General features: G+C 32.1%; 1 protein-coding gene across 2 annotated transcripts in view; it reads right to left on the reverse strand.

Moving 5' to 3' along the window:
• LOC127735503 (1-phosphatidylinositol 4,5-bisphosphate phosphodiesterase epsilon-1-like) overlaps nucleotides 1-13,092 on the reverse strand; it is a 152,937-nt gene extending 139,845 nt beyond the window's left edge. For both annotated transcript variants that reach the window (XM_052245687.1, XM_052245686.1), the window contains exon 1: nucleotides 11,698-13,092. In XM_052245687.1, coding sequence (XP_052101647.1) covers nucleotides 11,698-13,083 — 1,386 coding nt within the window. In that variant the 5' untranslated portion in view covers nucleotides 13,084-13,092. The remainder of the gene's footprint in view (nucleotides 1-11,697) is intronic.
• Nucleotides 13,093-13,485: the final 393 nt, after the last annotated feature.

Raw genomic sequence — 13,485 nt, forward strand, 5'->3', positions numbered from 1 at the left:
CTGTACTTTCTCTGTTGTTGAGAATGAAACAGTAAAAAAAATGCTTTGCTTTCTCTGTTGTTTAAAATGAAACATTCTTGAGAAGAAATTTTGAAATGGAACTTATTTTTCATTTTTTTACTACAATAACAGAATAAAACTGTACACAATTATTGCACTTTTCCATTGTTCAGAATCAAACGGTAAACAGTTACTGCACTTCTATATTGTTCAGAATCCTACGGTAAACAGTTACTACACTTCTCTATTGTTCAGAATAATACGGTAATCAGTTACTGCACTTCTCTTTTGTTCGGAATCAGACAGTTACTGCGCCTCTTTTGTTCAGAATCATACGGTAAACAGTTACTGCACTTCTCTTTTGTTCAGAATCATGCGTTAAACAGTTACTGCACTTTTCTTTTATTCAGAATCATACGTAAAAAGTTACTGCACCTCTTTTGTTCGGAATCATACGGTAAACAGTTACTGCACTTCTCTATTGTTCAGAATCAAACGGTAAATAGTTACTGCACTTCTCTATTGTTCAGAATCATACGGTAAACAGTAACTACACTTCTCTATTGTTCAGAATCATACGGTAAAAAGTTACAGCACTTCTTTATTGTTCTGAATCATACGGTAAACAGTTAATGCACTTCTCAATAACAGATATGCAGTAACTGTTTACCGTATGATTCCGAACAAAAGAGGTGCAGTAACTTTTAACGTATGATTCTGAATCATACGGAAACAGTTGCTGCACTTTATCTATATTCGTTTATAAACGAACATCTCACGAAAAAAAGAGAAGTCTCGGTAAATGTCAAAGCCAAAGCGGGATACGAACTCTAACAGGTATGAAACTATTTCCTTTAACATATAGATTTAATTATATATGCAAGAAAAAAATTTCGCGATTAAAAATTCTACATACCGACCAAATATGAGAGATATATTATACGTCTATTTTTCTCTTTATCACGACCTATATACATGTACTAGAATTTGTCATTAAAATGACTTTTGAACCAGAATGGCTAATATCGTATCTCGACCGTGGATACAGAAAGTCCCTGAATAACCACCCTTCTTTTGGTAATACGTGGTTTCTTTTATAAAATTAGCGGTACCAATTTATTCCTTAATTTAAACAAAATCCTGAATTTGTAGGAGCAAATTTTAAAAACGCAATATCCACACTTTAATGTCAGTACCGAAGTACTGGCTACTGATTTAGTTATACAATACAAACATCTGAACATCACAATTGGATCTTTAATTTGTGAATAATTACACAAGGTTAGTGACCAATACTGATAGAATATTCATATTTACTAATGTGTCGTAGACAGAAATATTGTTTTGATGTTGATAACCCATCAATCTCATTGATGACAAAAGACAATCCCTTACGACTCTGCAAATAAATCTTAAGATCAAGTGAAGGTTAGGCCACATATCCAATCATTCAGTTGGCATATGACTAGCTATGGTCAATACCATTTTAAATTAAAGTGCTACAAGCATTATACAAAGCCTGCAACTGGATAGTATTGATAATGTATTGGTGTCGTTTTTATTATAATATCTCTTGCTATTAAATATAATTGAGCACTGTTGGTAATGTGAAGTTTAATAACAAATATATTTAACGCATATTTAGAACCATGTACATGTACCTAGTGTTGATATAGAAATTTTATTGTTATACAATTTTGTTTTAGATCGTATGTAACCGACACTTCTTTAACTGCATGTAACACGTATGCCTAAGTATAAAAATAAGATGTGGTATGATTGCCAATGAGACAACTCTCCACCAGAGACCAAATGTCATAGAAGTAAACAACTGCAGATCACCGTACGGCCTTCAACAATGAACAAAAATCATACCGCATAGTCAGCTATAAAAGGCCCCGAAATAACAAATGAAAATAAGTTAAACGAAAAACAAATATGATATGCAGCAACAAACGACATCCAATGAACTACAGGCTCCTATCTTGGGATAGGCAAATAAAGAAAGAGACGGGGTTAAACATGTTTGTGGGCGCCCAACCCTCCCCTAACCTTGGACAGTGGTGTAACAGCACAGTATATGAACAAACTATAAAAATCAGTTGATAAGGTTTTACTTATCAGATCGATACAAAGCAGAAAAACAAGTAACAATCACACAGACCGGACGCAGCAGGATATTAAGTACAAATATGAGAGTACTCGTAGTTACTGACAGCTAGTTCAATGCCAATAACAACTAATAAAAAAATAATGTATCTAAGACTCAAATATCAATTAATACACATACAATATCCAATGGAGTTAGTGTAAAGACGTCATTAACAGTCAGAAAAAAGCAAGACCCTGTACAATACCAAAATACAGGTATCGACATATTGTAGTACCGTGAATGTGCATATGTAGGTGTACTTGTATATAACAATAATATTAGTTTGGTTTTAATCTACTGATAACAAAATCTATATCTATACCAATAAAAACAATATTCAAAGATATAATTATAGTGCTCAATTGATAACCTTTTAGAATAAGATTACTTAAACGATCGATAAGTTTACCCGGGTCGTATTTTAATTTCCGGGCTCGGTAAACACCATCTCCGTAAAAGTTAGGATGTGCTATCCAGTTTGAAATAAGTTTTCTACGGGTACAGCCAAACCTCCAAACCAAATCTTTGAATATATTGAAGAATTTAGTAACGGTTTAAAGTAATTTGTGGTAACGAAATCCCTGACTTGATAATTTACCAGTAATACATACATTACGTTCATTAAAATTCAAAACGTCACTACAGATACGGGCATAGCGAACGAGTTGTGATATATAAACACCGTAAGATGATGCAAAAGGAACATCACCATCCAAAAAAAAAGTAACTTACTTTGGGTAAATTTCGGCAGAATATTTAGAAAATTCCTGATTATTTAACGAAAAAATATCATCAAGATAACGATAAGTGTTGTTGAATTTATCAAGTAAATGCAATTTAGACGGTTCTTTACTGAGTGTGGCTATAATCTGCGATTCATAACAGTACAAAAACAAGTCTTCTATTAGAGGGGCACAATTAGTCCCCATAGGAATATCTACAGCCTATCGATACACTTTATTGCCGAAACGTACACAAATGTTGTCAAGGTGAAAAATTAACAGCTCTAATCATCTCATCATACCTTAAGTATGTATATCTAGCATATTTATCCTTCTCATTAGAGAAGAAGGTTTTAAATGAGTTGCAGCAAATATATTTACAATCAGATTTATCAAACGATCATTTAATTAAATAGGAAAAATTTTGATTGATAAGATTTTTGGGAAGTGTAGTGTAAAGAGTTTAAAACGTCAAAACTTTAAGTAGAAACAAAAGGACCATCAAAAGCACGCAATCTACCTAAAACATCCAAAGAATTTTTTACACTCCAAAAATAGTTAATTCCACTTTTTTCACATGTTTTATAACAAAAGTTAATGATAGAATAAGTTCTTTGTAATAATTAAGGAACTAATAAAAAGAGGCCGTTTTGAAACGATATTCTACAAGTTTTTGTGCAGTTTGGGTAACCAATACATAGTAGGGACCTATGTTTGAATGAGGCCTTAAGCTGTGATGGGGTTTTGATATGAATGTTTACAATATGACTCTCTGTGGAACGCACTGACCTGAAGAAAAGAACTTCCTGTAGTATTCACGTCATACCACCACAACATTGTTGCCTGCTTTGTCGGCTGGTACAAACATAAACTGCTTTGTGAGTACTTGAAGTTTTTTTCTTATTCTAGAAATATGCGTATTATGTACTCTTTTATTTATTTCTAAATTGTTTTCAAAATGTGATATTCGAATGTCCACAACATGCATACATTTATTCAAATAAGAATTTTTCTCGTTTACACCAATTTTTACAATACGATGGAAGTGCGTCTTTTATGACCTGACGGAACTGTTTCCAATCTATTTTAGATGGAGGCTATTTTTGTTCTATTTTAAAAATGTTTTTAACCTTTCGGTCATTATCGATATTGAGGCATCCGTTATAGCATGGCAATATGAATCATATCTAAAACTCGACGACTCAGTTCCAAGTTAGAGGAGTTAATTTTCTACACTGATGTCTGATATTTCTAACGTATAATTAAAAATTAAGCTTCTCTTGGGTTTTTGTGTGTTTACCAAATCATAGGTGGCTCAAAATAAGGAGATATAGTTTATGAATGGTAGAGTCATTTGATATACTAGATAAGTTGATAAATCAATACCTCTGTTGATAAATTAGATTTTCGGAAAATGCAGTTTATGATCTTCAGGTTGATCGATTAGCGGGAACAGCCTATGGTGACAAAAAGCTGTAACTATACGCGTACACCCATAGAGTGGCTAAAAACGATATTGTGTCACACTCCTTGAAAATATCATATAAGGCATTAGTTAATGTCGGAAAGAGTCAGAAGAAACCAAATGAACGACCAAACATCATAAGCCGAAGAAAAATCGACAATACCATGGCAGAAAATGTAAAACTACGATGAAAAAAAGTCTAACAAAACTACTTAGAAAACTAGACTGACTAACACAAACCCCACTAATAACTGGGGGATGATCTTAAGTGATCTGGATGGGTAAGCAGGCCTTGTCCCATTTCGGCAGTTCAAATCGAAGATTGAAATGTACAAAAGAATGAGTTAACGTTTTTTCCGGTCTACGCAGAAAGTGATTTCACAGTAAATGACAGGCAATTACTTTACTATTTTTGGAAACAAGCATATATATACCAACAGTACATAATCGTACTTTATCATCTACTTCTAATTACTTATTGACAATTTTCATTCATCATCCCTAATGGGTGCAGCAACAATCTAATAGTACATTTATATAAGGGAAAAATTTGAAATAAAACAAGTCTTGTAGTAGACAATTCAATTGAGTTCAAGGTCATATATTTTTACTTGTGTAATACTAAAATTGCAGAAAAAGTATTGATTCGGAATCCTTTGTAAAATATTAACTCTTTCAGTTGCGATTTTTTGTAAATATATCGTCAACTATTCGGGTTTCTTCGGATTACGTTCAAAAAGCTAAACTTGTGTCATATTAATTTTTATGTCAAAGAAAACTTTCGTATTACAGATAGAAAAATAGTGAAATTTGTCTTTTTTCGAGCTTATCAATAGAAAAAAAGTAGTAGGGTGCCATTAATAATAATATTTTAACTCCAGAAAGAATATAAGCATGCTTCAAATGTAAATATAAGCTGAGGCTTACTGGCAAAATTTGACTAAAGAAGCCTGGCTAAATTTGACTAAGAAAGATATAACGTAATGTAATAAGTCACCGACCATTCGTCTTTTGTTGGGGACTTGTTCTTTTTGTTTTGTTTTTTTTTATCTCGTGACAAACTTTTTTTCGGTTTCATTGAAAAGATATTTTTTTCAATATAATTAAGGAGATTTTTTTTTAATTTGAATGATGAGTTTATTTTTCAACGGAAACACACTTCAAAAACAAATTATGTTTTTTTTCTTCAAGAAATTTAGAATTTATCCATTTGTAATTATTAATAGTTATAAAACATGTCACCCCTCGTCCCCAAAAGATGAATGGTTGATGCAAAACGAAAGTTATAAAATTTAAGATAATTAACAGGCGATATGGGATTTGCGTCAATAAGGTCATAGGTCAACATATTGTCTTTAACAATAAACAAACGTCTATATGATATGCTCTCGTACGTTTAACAACAACAAGCACGTGAAACATTTTCCTAAATTTACATAACGTTGTCCAAAATATTTTTTGTTTTTTTGTTTTTGTTATCGAGAAAATAATGACAATGTATGAGGGTGTGGATGGGGGTTTCCTAACAATGTATGAGGGTGTGGATGGGGGTTTACAGAATAGAGAACAATATATGAGGGTGTGGATGGGGGATTACAGAAAACAGAATAATTGGCCAACAAATATAAAGAAAAGAGAAAGATGGACCAAAAAATAAAGAATAGAGAATAATGAGATGTTAAAATATGAAGAAAAAAGAAAAATGGACAAAAAAAAGAACAGAGAATAATGATGTGTTAAAATATAAAGAAAAGAGAAAAATGGACCAAAAAATAAAGAATAGAGAATAATGAGGTGCTAAAATATAAAGAATAGAGAATAATGGACAAAAAAATAAAGAAAAGAGAATAATGAGGTGCTAAAATATAAAGAAAAGAGAAAAATGGACCAAAAAATAAAGAAAAGAGAAAAATGAGGTGCTAAAATATAAAGAAAAGAGAAAAATGGACCAAAAAATAAAGAAAAGAGAATAATGAGGTGCTAAAATATAAAAAAAAGAAAAAAATAGACCAAAAAATAAAGAATAGAGAATAATGAGGTGCTATATATAAAGAATAGAGTACCCTTCATTGGGTACAAAGAAAGCCCAACATTTAAAGACCAAATTCACAGACATCACTTGGGGCTTATAAAACCGAAAATAGACAAAACGTTTCAATAATACAATGTACAAAATTGGAAACAACGTGATTGAGGTGCAAGTTTAAAGTTTAATTTTTTTCACAGCAATATAAACTTTCGTGGAAGTCACTGTGACCTTGAGCTGAGAAACAGCAATAATAGCAACGTTCCTTTGTTTTGGGATTTTTTCGTTACATCTAAAGAGTTTGTGCCATACAAGGTATGCTTGGCAATTTATAACAAAAAATACTATGGTAAATTGTTGACAATAATATGTGTCCACAGGACACAATGAACTGCGAAAGTCTGAGTCAAAACTCTAATGTAAAAGTTTTATATAAAAAAAAAATATTTCCCATTATGAAGAACATGCGTACTAACTTTAACCTGATACGGGACGGACGAACGGATTCATAGATCGGAAAATATAATGCTTCTATCCTTCTTTCATGACTTGCGGATTATATGTCACAATGGTAAACTTCCACGCATTTAATATAACTGAATAACGTTATCAAAGTTCATGAATACAGCATTTGGTTTGCAAATTCGAAAAAAAAAATATATATTAAGCTTAATTTAGAGCCATATTTTGGATCATTAATCTTCAACCTTCATTGGGTATAATGAATGCCCAACATTTGAAGTCCAAATTCACAGAAATCACTTGGGGCTTATAAAAACCGAAAATAGACAAAACGTTTCAGTAATACTATGTACAAAATAGAAGACAACGCGATTGAGGTGCAACTTTAAAGTTTTTTTTCACAGCAATATAAACTTTCGTGACATTGAGCTGAGAAACAGCAAGTAAAAGCAACGTTCCTTTGTTTCGAGAATTTTTCAGTACATCTAAAGAGTTTGTGCCATTTGGTAAATTGTTGACAACAATATGTGTCAACAGGACACCATGAACTGCGAAAATTTGATTCAAAACTTTTAATGCAAAAGTTTTATATAAAAACAAATTTCCCATTATGATGAACATGCGTACTAAGTTTAAATTTGATTTGACCACAACTTCATGTCAACAATATTGGCTAAACACTTTAACCTGGTACGGGACGGACAAACGGACCCATAGATCGGGAAATATAATGCGCCGGTCCCAATAACGTAGGCGGGTCATACAAATATACTCGTGTGTCCTGTCCTGTTTTTTTTTTAATATATGCACAGTTTTTTTTTTAAAAAGATTGGTTAAACCATGGAAGTATTATTGTCAATATAATACTTCCATGATCAGATGAAAACCTTATTATGGAACAATGAGAATTAAAATCGTCTCGAAATAAAACGAAACAGACAATTGCACCATTCCGAGATGACTAAGTTTTCATAGATCTTCATATATCTCAAAATACATTAATGATTGACACTATTCTATGCATTAATCTTTCTTCATATGCTAGTGTACAAGTTTTTTTTTAAATTTTTTACAAAATTTTGTTACAACAAGTTATCATAAATTTAACCTGAGAATACTGAGATAACACAGAGTAGATAGAAGTCTCAGATTCACCGGTTTGCACAAAAAGAATTTAAGTTGTGTTTACTAGAACATGGCTACATTTTTAATCATAAAAAAACGCGAGTTTTTTACTACAAAAATTACTAATTACTGTTGTTCTTGAAATGATTTTATTTAATTGTTGCTTTTATCCTTCTTTCATGACTTGCGGATTATATGTCACAAGGGTAAACTTCTACGCATTTAATATTTAATCTGGCTTTCACACATGCAGATATTACTACTTAACTTCTCGCATAGTTTTTGCTCACTAACTTTTCAAGCTAAAACGCAAACATAAAAAAAGCTTTACATTTACTATCTACAACAGAAGTATACCACGATTGGACTAGTAAGTAGTATATACCGATATATACCTCTAAAGAGGCAGATGAAAAATACAGAGCCGTAGTCGATATTTTCGGCTTATACCACTTACAAGAAAGATATATTCTTTTTTATAATTGTATCGAATATTTTCCCTATTAAATCATCGATATCAAGATGTAACGGGGATCATCGGATTCGTTTTTTTTTCTGCGTTATTAAAAGTTGAGAGTTGTATGTAAACACATGGATAACTACGACGCCGTCGTGAAATGATACGCTCACATATATTTTTGTCCTTTTTGGTATGTCTTATTAAGTTCAACGAGCTAATGAAATATCAGCGCATATACCACCCTAATTTTCCAAAAAAAAAGGCATGGATTGATCTTTGGAAGTCTTTCATATCGTTGTATTTACATAAAAAGATACCTCGGTAGTCTAATCGCCAAGATTAATACCATGGAAGCAGTGAAAACGAAGGAAACTAGTGATATATGCACAATTATCATTGTTCTTTATTGTGTTATCTTCATAAACAAAATATCTAATAAGGTGGAATTAAACGTTCAATATATCACTCTAAATGAAATATTTAAGATTTTGCTTTACCAAAATTTACAATACTAGATCTAGTTTGTTTTACCAAGTTATAGGAATAAGATTGTTTTTTGGAAATTCACTGTTTTAATATATTTTGTTGTGCAATGCATACATATGAAAACCGTTTAATGTCCAGTTTTTGTATGCAATGGCGTTGTTACGTCCTTTTAATAAATTGATCAATGACAAAAAAAATCTTGCCTGGACTACATTTTTTCAATTTCTTACAAGTTTTATTCTGCAAGGTGATTATATTTTTAACGCTCTCGCCTTTCATTACAACGTCATAGACATATATATAATCTTCTTGCAGAATAAAACTTGCGAGTAATTGAAAAAGTGTAGCCCAAGTAAGATTTTGTTGTCATTATAAATACAAAATAAGTCAAACATTTGCGTTAAAACTTTCTACACTGGAATAAGCTGATGAAATGGTTCGCCATTATAGATATAATAAACCCAGAAGGTTGTACATATATAACTAAAAAAAAAACCACGACGAAACAAAACAAATAGCAACTGCAAATATGTATTAATAGTGCTTAATTAACATTAAAACGTTATAATCATAATCAGAGATATAAAAATTATGTCTCTGCCATAATAAATTCTTTGAAGCAACAAAAGTGTAACCGCCCCAGTAAGAGTGTTATCTTTTGAAAACACTCGCACCATTACCCCGAATAAAGCAAATTATCTAATTGACAGAAGGACCCTACTTTATCATTAGGACTTGAAGTTGCATATTTGTCAGCAAATTGTTGGAAGTTCATTAGTTCTATTGTGCATAAATGATGGGGAAACTCTGCTGTAATACGATTACCAATTCTTGAGTATTGATATGCTGATTGAAGATGTTATTCTGGCTACACACACAGTCAAATGACAATTATTCTAGATGTCGTGAAAATCAATTCGGAACATCCTCTGGATTTGTATTATATTGAATTATCTGATTCACTAAATGAACTGTTATTTATGATTAAATAATTAAATTCACTGTGTGCGAGTTTGTCAAGAAGATCAGCGACAAAAGTCGTTGGCAACTTTAAGCAATTACCTGCAGGCACGTAGACAATGTAGATACAGGTCTTAAAAGATTCCCTGTTCCCTCCCCCTCCCCCGAAAATATAGTTATTTTCACGATCATGCATTTAGCTTGCAAGCTATGCGTGAAATGTTCTTATACGTTTCAAACAATTTGTAGAAAAAAGTCCGTTATTGTTAGAGACCTTATGTTGTCCTCAATAAATCTTTGTGACATTAGGTTGTTGTCTTGGTGACGTATACTCAATCTCATTTTTTCGCAGTTAAGAAATAATAATGCCTTTTGTTATTCCGTTCTTAATCTTTTAGTTAAATCTGAATTTATTAAAGTTAAGAGCATTGTTTTAATATATATGCAACAAATGATACACTGTCAGCTAAATTGTTTTCCGAGTGATGATTAAATAATGTCCTTATTGTAAGAGCCTCGGTGGCCGAATGGTCTAAGTAGTCGAACTACTGTATCACTAGCCAGTCAACACTAAGGTTGTGTCTTCGTATCCCGCACATGACAGGTGCACTCGACTCCAATCTTATTTGACTAGGATTGTCAATTTTCCAAACGAAGGTCGGTGGTTCTCTTCGGGCACTCCGGCTTCCAGAAAACAGAATTAGAAATCAGAAAATGTTGTCTTATACGATACTTCTTATCAAAGGGTCAATTTTTAATGTTGATGTATTTAATACTGTAAATTCAGAAATTATTGCGAGGTTTTTATTACGGGTGGGTGAGCATCACAATAATAAGAACTCGCATTTCGAAATCTGATACATATATCTGTATGCAGATTGGTCTGAAATCGCAATAATTAATCTTGCATTTTTGTCCATGGAAAGCTCTTACGAAAAAAATGTAGACTATCATGTCCGCCAAAAATAGTAACTCCATGCCAATCTGTTAAGCGACTGGCTTATATATGATATACCCCTTAAAGAAACGCACAAATAATCTAGGTGAAGTAACATTAATAATTGACTATAACCAAATAATCTAGGTGAAGTAACAATAATAATTGACTATAACCAAATAATCTAGATGAAGTAACAATAATAATTGACTATAACCAAATGTTCTTTCGTAATAGTTTCCCACACATTTTGGTTTCAGAAGATTTTTTTTTAATTTGTTTCTAATCGAAAATAAATTTCCTCAGTCTCACCCAGTTTCGGTATGGAATAGTAGTAAACATTACAACTGTAACTCATCCAATTAATAAAATTAAACAAATATTTAATTAACTTTTGCTGAGGTATTTTATGCATTTGTATGGATCCAGATAAACTGAATGACGTCATCAAACAGCGAAACTGCATTAACCTTTTTTACTAATAACTTTTTTTTACACAGAAGAAGCCGTATTAACTCATTGTTTTTCACATATTAAAATTTTGCACATTTTTTATATCAAATGTATTAACAAAATTTACCTTATTCAATTAAAATTACATTATTTTTTATTGCAATTATAATGTATTCAATGAACACTTTTTTATTTTTTTAACAAAATAATTTTCTGCTAAACTTTTCTATCGTCTGCATTTAGATGAAGTAAAAAAGAAATAATAATTTTCAGATGCTAAAAGTTGACCATTCTAATAACTGCTTGATAATAATTGATGGCTTGCAGATAAATAATTGCTATTCCCGAAAATAAAAGGCTATTCCAATTCCGTTTTCAAATGGATACAGAATCACGCACAACATTAAAGAAGGAAAGGCAGACAGAATGATTATCAAGTAAATACTTACAAGTGATATATCACTGTCTAAGTCTGGGTCTTCTATAATTGTCGACTGGTGTTTGCTTTTACTGCTCCGGTTGCTGGATCCACCGGAAGAAAGTCTTTCTCGCATTTCGCTGAGTAAATCGCTAGCAGTGCCACCATGAGAACGAGATTTCTTGTCTTTTGTTAACGATTTGTGATCCGAGTTATTCAATCTTTTTAGTAGTCTTTGCACACCGCCATGGATGCAAATATCTTCTCTGTGAGCAATTGAATCTCCCAATACATAAACTGATTTCCCATTCAAAATTGAATCAACTAAAGTCAGCTGTTCTTGTCGCAGTTCTGAACAATAATTAAACGACGAAATTCCTTCATTATTCTGCAGATAAATGCTTGCACCGTATTTTAAAAATTCCCTGGCAATATTTAAATTGAAAAATTGCTTAGTCACTGCTAAGTGAAGTGGAGAATTACCTATTGCATCTTGAATACATGGATCTGCTTTATGTTGCAATAATAAACGAACGATTTGAATTTTACCAAAAACTACCGCAGAATATAAAGGCGGTAAATTATTGAGTTCCTCTTGATTGTAAAATGATAACAAATCAAGTGAACTATTATTGGTAGGATGAGGGTCTTGATGCTGGAATGTAGTGGTTTCATCGGTAGAAATTGTTATATTTGGCGTTTCTTTACAGTGGTATCTTTGGAAAAAATTGTGATCATCGTGGTAATCTATTTCGATGTGATGAGAAATATAAGAATGGCGGACATTAGCTCGCTTCCAGTCAATAATGTTGTTTCCTTTTGAAGCAACATGCATCAAATTGGTAGTCGGAAAATTTGGATCAATACCGTATTTCAACAAAAGTTTAATTACTTCTACAGAATTAGATCTTATTGCTACATGAAGAGTTGTTTTAAAAATAGATGGAATATCAGCTTCAGGGGTCACGCTTTCTCTTCTATCATGATCAAAAATATCAAGAAAAGTTGGACTCTTCCGAAAATTGAAATCCCCTTCTTGGCTTATCCTACTGCTAGGTCGTCTGCTTCTAGCAGGTTCTGACATTGATTTATCATGATGAAACCGATCGACTTGAAAATGCAGTGGAAATTTGTGATGATGTAAATCAAGAATTTTTTGTGTTTTGAAACAATTATTGTCTTTAAGAGATTTTTCAAGTTGTTCTGCTTCTGCAGATAAATCAAAAATGGAAGATGTAATACTGCTGGCTCTCTGTGCAGCAGATGACCCGGAACTTCTCGGTGTTAACCATATGTTGCTTGGTAAAGAGAGCATATCTGGACTAAGAGGATCTGTCTGGTGCTCCTCAATTTCAGGAACTACAACAAGATCAGGGATTGGGCTTTTCATACTTCTGTCGCGTGACCATAAATCCATTTTCAGCTGTGAAATCTGAAAAAAGTATTTGAAGATAAATACTTGTGTTCTATTATTACGAAAAATAGAGAATCGAGTAATTTTGCTACTTTAAAATATAAAATTCGTACGAAGAACTACGTACGTAGAATTAACAATTATGACCCACTAATGAAGGAACGGTGGATACACAACAAATACAAAATGTGCCAATCATATAAATTCTCTTTCATGTTTTTATTTTACATGGTGTTTTGAGTACATTGAGTACCGTTTGTAGTTATCTGTTGACACATATCAATTGCTATTTCTTGCATTGACAGAACTAATGAACATCAAAAGATGTCACATGATTGTTCTGTCTGCAGGTACACCTAAATCACTAACGGGAATTTAACCTAGATTTTATTAACGCTGTACAAA

This window comes from Mytilus californianus, unplaced genomic scaffold (genome assembly GCF_021869535.1).
Source record: "Mytilus californianus isolate M0D057914Y unplaced genomic scaffold, xbMytCali1.0.p SCAF_3, whole genome shotgun sequence".
Lineage (NCBI taxonomy): Eukaryota > Metazoa > Mollusca > Bivalvia > Mytilida > Mytilidae > Mytilus > Mytilus californianus.